The 8,712-nt window shown below is 30.9% G+C and overlaps 1 protein-coding gene across 1 annotated transcript; it reads left to right on the top strand.

Moving 5' to 3' along the window:
* The first annotated feature begins 6,049 nt into the window (after positions 1-6,049).
* LOC145167025 (uncharacterized) lies at positions 6,050-7,716 on the top strand. Its single transcript, XM_079086103.1, has one exon. It carries the CDS (start codon positions 6,229-6,231, stop codon positions 7,531-7,533), a length of 1,305 nt encoding a protein of 434 aa, XP_078942229.1. The 5' UTR covers positions 6,050-6,228; the 3' UTR covers positions 7,534-7,716.
* The last annotated feature ends 996 nt before the right edge of the window (positions 7,717-8,712 follow it).

The following is an 8,712-nucleotide window of genomic DNA, read 5'->3' as shown; positions in this document are numbered from 1 at the left end:
ATTTCATTAAATAAATGTCGTAATAACAATGTAAAACTTATAACAGGAACTTGGTTAATTGCAAAAATAATAACCCATCACAATACCATAAGCCAATTTCAAGAAAAGTCACTTTCAAGAATTAATTCTGATGTTTAATTTTCGGCAAGAGATAAAAGGATACAGGAATACATCAGGCAAGATCCAACATTTTTATTAGGAAAATCGATACAAAATAATAAAAAGAAAGTGTACCTTGAGAAGAAAGAAAGCATATGTGGGAGTAATTAACCTCAATTTCAAGCTGTTGGGGAGAGACACGATGCATGAAATGTATAGACAAAGAAGATGTAAGACGGAGAAAATAAGTAGCTTGAAATATATAAGAGTATGCTCAACAATAACTTGTTTTGATGTTATTTTCATTAACGTGTGACAAAGAACTCTCCTAATTTTGTGGGAAACGTTATCAGGTGAGGGCGTTTTAGGTAGATTAAACATGAAATTACCATTGAACGTTAACAACACCCTACTCTTCACTTAATTTTATAAGAGATTTTATTAAGATTAAGTAAAAAAGAAACACCTACATATATCATATTAATTTTTTTATAAATTAAGTGCATTACATCAAAAAGAAGCAACTCCTTACTCCATTCCTTCCTTCCTGAGCACCACACCCGCAAATATTCCTTCTTCCTTCTTGAAAAAAAGGCAAAATGTTTATTCTTGGTTCCTACAAACGCCATCATCTGAAAAATGAAGAACATAAAAGTGATTAAATCAATTAAATCGAAATTTTATTCCTGTGATCAACTATCAAGTTGTAGGAAATCAGACGGAGGCAAAATGAGAAAGGAAGCAGGTAATCGAGTATGTGATTTGAATCGATTACACAAACGTAAAACCCTAAAACTGAAAACCCAATTGAGTTTGTTACTTGTTCTAAGAGTCGGTCGTTTGCTATAACTTCAAATCGATTTACAATAGAAGGAACAAGCACTGGAATAACATAATAGCAGCAGTCCAAGCACAAATCGAAGGGTTTGCCATTTGTGTTCTTTCTCGAAGCTATGGTTTTAGAGAAAAAAATTAAAGATGAGGAACTTAAATGGTTGTGTAGCCATTTAAAATAGGAAAATTCGTAACTCCAAATCATTTTCCTGATTTTATGCCATTATAGAGTATAAGATTTATGGTAACCCTTTTAAAATTATTTGAAATCTGGATGCAAGATAATATGATAGTAATTTCTTTAGGCGGGAAAAGAGACATGTGACAATGGTGATGTCAGCAAAATGATCCAAGGGTGGAAATATATTAATGAAATGCAATCAAGGGCTCTGATTTCTTTATTTGGGAATTAAGGGTTCTCTTTTAATAATGATTAAAGATGCTACTTTTCCCACCAATTTTAATATCCCACTGTGAAAATGAAAGTTATGTGCCGACTAAATCCAAAATAGAGTTTGCACTCAAATAAATATACCTTTCCACGTAATTTAATTTTATTCCTCCAAAGATACTTATTTAATATAATCAATATAGTTTTGATACCTAACTAGATTATAGCCCGCGTTAAACGCGGGAAACACATAAAAAACATATAATTGTCTACAGATATTGCATAATGATTATAAAAAAATATATGGTTATTGGTATTATTGAAATGTGTAGAAAATACATTGGAAACGATAAATATCTATAATCATTCAAGGACCTCTTTGTAGACAACATTTTTTCTTTTATTAGTTGAACGACCTTCCTCGTCTCATATAGTTATGATATTGTTATATAATTATAAACATTTTAATTAGACGTTCCTTCCATAATAATGTTACCTAATTTAAACATATCTTGACAACTAATATACCGTTTTTTCCACTGCATTAAATATTGACAACTATTTCATTTATTCAAATAAAGTCATATAGTATAATTTATAGAATGTTAAATGTTATATGGATTTAATTTTAGTATATCATCAATGTAGATTCTTTTCTAAATCATGATTGACTTATTTTAAATTGATTATGAATATAAGTGCTAGCTTTTATGTTTGTTCTTATTTATTTGGTGTTCGCAAGAACTTTGCATTAGTTTTGGCGCAACTTTGAATAATTTTAGTATATCATCAATGTAATTTGGTATATCTTTCAATTATATGAAATATCAAATAATGACATTTCATTACCACTGTGATAATTTAGTTTATATATTATATTTTTACTAATCTTAACGGTCTTATTTTTTATAATAACCGTAACGCTTTTACTAATTGTACTTTTTACAAATCTCCTAATATCTTATAATTTTTATCTTACTTTATAATTTTTCATAACTATGTTATTTTCCAGATTGACTGTCTTAATAGTTTTTTTTTCAGTCTATTCAATTTTATATTTCATTGTACTACATCATCGTTTGTATGTATTCTGAAATTTTACTTTAAAAATGCTTAATGTTTACACCTTGATATTAATTTTTTTTAATAAACCCGTGTAATAATTATGGAATATATATCTCGTTTTAATTAACATTTTCTTCCTTCATTAAATCAAATTCCTCATTAAACGTATATAATTTTGGAAAGTAGTAATTATAATGGGACAACATTATCTAAGACGTAAATGTTTGATATATTTTTGGAGGAAAAAAATCAGGATCATTAAAAAATTTTATATAAAGAAAATACAAATTTAAATTTGGTGAAATTATGGATGAAATTACTGGCGCAAATTATTTTGGGGGGAGTTCTATTTTTGTAAGTTATAATAATATTACAAAATTCGAAATATGTATATTTGTTGTGTAAATTTATAAATTTTATTGTTACTATAGAAAGATAAAAAAGTAGGTTGGTATGATATACAAAAACATAATAATTTCAATGATACAAAATTAAAAAAATCATAATCATCTCTAATATATAAAAGTAACATATTCGTAATTAATGTCAGTTCCCAAGATAATTAAATTCTGTTTTGTTAAAGGTACGTAATATTTTTTCCTGTTTATTTGAAAAGTTTCAGAAAAGTAGTTAACTGATTTCATGTAATTTGTGACAAAGAAAATCGAAATATATGAATACATATATTTGATATAGGAACAAAAAATAATCGAAAAAAATATAAAAAAGCAAAAGAAGGTAATGACCTTCTAGTGCACAAGAGCGAATGTTTGAAGCAGAGAATGATGATGGAAGTTATAAGCAATAAGAATGATGTTGTAGGATAAGGTTTGAAGAAAATAAACGATTGAAAATAAATGTGAGCCGCAAATTCAAGGATGAATCGTATATGTATGTGCTAATTTGAATATGATTTTTTGGTATTAATGATTTCCTAATAAAAATAGATTTTATATTAATGGTTTACTAATATAAACAAAATTATATTAATGGTTGATATTAATGTCTTGATTGAAATGGTTTGTTAGTAATATGCTTTTAAAATTGACCATATTAAAAATCTTAATAGTCGGAAATTCAATATTTAAAATATGGAAAGCTTTTATTGGAATTAAATACATTCCATTTCAACGAAGGTAAGTTATTGTTTGACGATTGGAAAACATTTATTGGAATTAAATACATTTAATATGAGGAAGATGATGTCAACAATTTGATCTAAGGATGGAAAAAATGAGATTGAAATACAATCAATGGTCCATATTATTTAAGATGATGTTATAAGGTTTCTCTTTTAATAATATTTAGAGATTTGTCAAAGTATATTTATAAATAAACAAAAATGGGTTAGAATTTGTTATAACCCAAACAATGGTTGTATATGTCCCATTGTCTAGAACGATTGTTTAGCGACCAATTTGCTATGATTTTGCATTTGTTAGAATTTGTTATACATAATGATTTAATGATGTTTTTTTTATAATTAATAAATAATAATAATAGACATGTATCTAACCTTTTATATATATAATGCGGTGTGATGCGGTTTGAACCGCATTTGCGTAAGCATAAACCACAAACCGCACCTCATATTACGGTTTACAAAAAATACAAACCACAAACCGCACTGCGAACATTGAAAACCGTATTATGCGGTGCGGTGTGATGTGAGCGGTTTATGCGGTTTTGTGCACACCCTACCTATTAGTAATGTTTTTAAAGTTCGATAGATTTGAGAAAAAACATTTTCTCAAAACTTCGAAGTTGTTCGTCAACTTTTGGAATTGTTTTCAAATTTCAGAATATTTTTTTTTGTTAAGAATTTGAAATTATCTGAAATGTAAATTTTCATAGGTTAAAAAAATTTTAAAAATTAATAATAATATGAAATTTTGACAAATATCACATTTTAATAAAATTAATAATATTTTAAGACACTTGTTATATTTTCATACAGGTAATAAGATAATTAGAAGAAAAGTAGAAAAATATTTAATTTCTCAAATAACACATCCCAAACAAAATGATCATTCTCTAAAAACACAAAAAAATTAATTATTTTTGTTAGCAATTTTGTTCATAATGTTACTATAGTCAATTAGGGATTCCATTTATTTAACAAAAACAATAATGTTATTTTAGTTAATTAAGGATACCCTTTATATAACAAAAACAATAAGGGATAATGACTTAAAAGGGTAATATATTTTTCGATTTGTACACATTTGGTCACTGAGTTTTTTTTTCGTCCACATTTACCCCTTCAACTTGTTAAACTGTATACATTCAGTCCTTATGACCGGCTACTCCAGGTTACCCGGTAAAAATGACTTAATAGGGTAATATATTTCTCACTTTGTACACATTTAGTCCTTAATATTTTTGTACACATTTAGTCCTTTTATTTTATTTTATTATTATTATTTTTTGCAAAATAAGTCATTTTTTTGTACTCATTCAGTACTTATGAATGATTTTTTAGTTTTTTCTCACAAAATCTTAGGTGGGACATTTATTAATGAGGTGTATGGGGCTTTTGATGCTTATATCCATCGCGATCTCGACTACTTGGTTGCTTAGGTCATGTGTTTTGAACGTCATAACTTCTTCATATAATCTCGGATTTTAACGATCTTTATATCCATGCGTTCGTATTTTAGTCTACTATAACTTTCGTTTAGATTACTCCCATTAAAAAATAATATATTTTTACTTACGAATTTTATATCCATACACGGTGGCGGATTTGGTATGGTCCCGGTGTTGCACCGACAACATCTGTTTTTTCTGTTCGCAGTGGAGAATTTTTCGTTTTTTTACGTTTATACATATTTTCCATGTATCGGCAACACCTATTTCATCTCGGCAACACCTACTATGTATTACTGCGTCTTCCCCTGTCCATATGTTTTTTATGAATGCATGTATGTATGTTTTTTTTATAAAATCGTTAGTAAAAATATATTACATTTTAACGGGAGTAATCTTAATGAAAGTTGTAGTAGACTCAAAAAATGAACACGTGGATAAAGATCCTTAAAATCTGATATCGTATGAAGAAGTTACGATGTTCAAAATACAAGACCTAAGCCAAACCACAAGACTTACGCAACCAAGCAGTCGAGATCGCATTGGACATAAGCATCAACAACCCCAAGCACCTCATCAATGATTGTCTCACGTAAGATGTCGTGAAAAAAACCTAAAGAAATCATTCATAAGTACTGAATGTGTACAAAAAAAGGACTTATTTTGAAACAAAAAAAAATGTTAAGGACTAAATATGTACAAAAATATTAAGGACTAAATGTGTACAAAATGAAAAATATATTACCCTATCAAGTCATTTTTCCCGGCTAACCTGAAATAACAGGTCATAAGGACTAAATGTGTACAGTTTCACAAGTTTAAAGGGTAAATGTGGACGAAAAAAAACTCAATGACCAAATGTGTACAAATCAAATAATATGTTACCCTTTTAAGTCATTATTCCAAACAATAAACTATACAAATGATTAACGATTGTGATACTCTTACTAGTACTATCACTTATTGTTATGGCAGCATTAATTTGACCATTATCAATATGTTGGAGTATGTGTTACGATATCACATAAGTGTAGTTGGTGAGAGACAAATACCATCGTTAAAAACAAAAATTAAATTCTGATTTGGATTAAAAAAAGAAAAAAAAAAGAAAAAAAAAGAAAAGAAAGAAAGGGAAGATAGTAGCAACATTTGTCAAAGAGCGTGTGCCAAGAAGAAAGAAATCTTCCTCATCATTTTGATCCAAATCCAAATTCTTGTTGGGTTCAATCAAATTCAATCAACTTCTGCTAATGGCACACATTTCAAAAACCCAATTTCTACATCAACAATCCGATGAATCAGAACACCATATACTCCAAGAAGATGAACGAATTTCATCTGAACAAACCCTAGACAACACCATGACTAACTGCTTTACTTTGGTTGAAGATGATGATCTCGTGAACGTGGAGGAGGAAGAAGAAGACGTTCCTTACACCTTCAATTTCGATCCGTTTTCTCCGCTCAATTCATCGTTTTTCGTTCCTTCATCTTCCTCGTCCTTTTGTTATCACCACCAACATCATCATATTCACCAGGTAAAATCGAATTCAAATTCATGTTCGTGTTGCTCATCTGAAGCGGAATCAGAATCCGCATCCGAATTTCCGGATTCAACTGTTTATCCGGATTGTTTGTACGGTGACGATGAAGAATACGACCAAATGGATTTCATCACCGATTTGTTCGACTCTCGTGGAGATACCGAGCTTGTTTCTCGCCGGTTTTCGAGCACTGATGTTGGAATCAGCGTTTCTGAAGGTAGTCCGATTGATGACGATAACGACGATTTCGTTTCCAGTAATATCGAGCATCTAGGGTTTGAAGGCGGCGGTTTAAGAGTCGTCGGAATCGAATCGGACTCAGATACAGAAGAATTAGGTCAAGTTAACGATAGATTTCAACCCAGTGAACCGAATCTCGAACGTTTCTGGGATTGTTCATCTATCGAGAGAGAAGAAGCAGAAGCGACTTCTAGGGTTGACGAGAGAGACGGATTGAGTTCCGTGATTGATAGAATCGAAGAAATTTCCGTTTCATCTGAAATTTCCTCAGAAGGAGACGCCGCCGTTGGGGTTTTGGAATGGGAGATCCTTCTAGCTGTCAACAACCTTGAAAGAGACCTCGAATTTGAAACTGAAGGAGGTGAGGGTTTTGTTTACACAGCTGAATTCGATACTCTAATTGGTCAATTCGTGGAAACTGTTAGAGCTTTAAGAGGTAGTCCTCCTGCTTCCAAATCCATCGTGGATAATCTGCCATTGGTGACCTTAAAGAACAACAAAGATTCAAAACAAGATGACGACCATGTCATCTGTGCAGTTTGTAAAGATGAAATTTCGATTGAAGAGAAAGTGACAGAGCTTCCATGTCGTCATCATTACCATGGTGACTGCATCCTGCCATGGTTAAACATTCGTAACACATGCCCTGTTTGCCGATTTGAGTTGCCTACAGACGATGTTGAGTATGAGAGAAGCAAGAACAGAGTGGATGTTGATGATGATGATGATGTTGAGCTTCGAGTTGGGTATGGTTTTCAACTTTCACCTTGATATTATATATATAAATATATAATATTATGTGTGTATATGATGATATCTGTAAATAGTTTGATGTTAGTTTTATCGCAATGCAAGAAATTGCGTTTGTTGTTGTGAAATGTGGTGTCTTTTTTTCATCGATACTTGTGTCAAGTGTTTATGTTAAATGAAAATAAACTTGAATTTCATGGTTTTTGTTCGAGTTTAAGCAATAATTTTTGGTAAAATTTCAAACTATGGTGTTATTTTTACAAATTTAAGTACTTTGAAAATCAGCCAAAATAGGATGCTATACGTGAAAAATATCAATTATCAACTTGAAAAGTATCCATTTGATCTCAAAAGTAAAAACTATGCAAAATCATACCAAGATTTGAATGTGCACCATCTCCATAAATTCCATTCAAAGGCCCACACACTTAACCCACAACCTCCCAAAAATAACAACATTATTCGTACACAACACACTATTCTTAACAAAAACATTGGGATCCCATACAAAAGAATCCCTCCCGAGCGACTGCAAGCACAACTAATAGCAAAATCAAATCTATAGTTACCCCACATACTATGTATTTTAAAGGGTTAATGACCTAGAAAAGTAACGAACTTTTGTCTTTGTCCGCATTTAGGTAACCATGTTTTTTTCGTTCACATTTGACCATTGAACTTGTTTGACCTGTTCAAAATAGGTTAATATGACCGACAATTACGGTAATATTACCCTATTATGAATATGTCAAACAAGTTTATTTGTCAAATGTGTACGAAAAAAACATGGTTACCTAAATACGGACAAAAACCAAAGTTTCTTACCCGCGTTTTGGTTTTGGTAATACTGGACAAGAACCGTCTTAGAGACTGTGTGCCTTGGGATCAGGCTCCGACAGTCAATGAACAATTAGGTTAGACTTGGTCTAACCCAGTTTAGTCCCGGCTAGTCATGGGCTAAGCTATGTTGCTCGGTCTTTAAAACACATACAACCTAACCCCTTAAGCGTATACAACCTAACCCCTAACTAGCTGGGCCTAAACTGGGTTGACCCAAGACTTAACCATCTCCTCATACACAAGACCGGACAACCCAATTTCATTTCACATCAATGGATTTTATGACTACTTGCATTTACATAAATAACCCAATATTACCAAAATAGGTAAGGAACTTTGGTTTTTGTCCACATTTAGGTA

This window comes from Lactuca virosa, chromosome 3 (genome assembly GCF_052849685.1).
Source record: "Lactuca virosa cultivar CGN04683 chromosome 3, Lactuca_virosa_CGN04683_v6, whole genome shotgun sequence".
NCBI lineage: Eukaryota > Viridiplantae > Streptophyta > Magnoliopsida > Asterales > Asteraceae > Lactuca > Lactuca virosa.
This window is presented reverse-complemented; position numbering and strand designations above follow the sequence as displayed.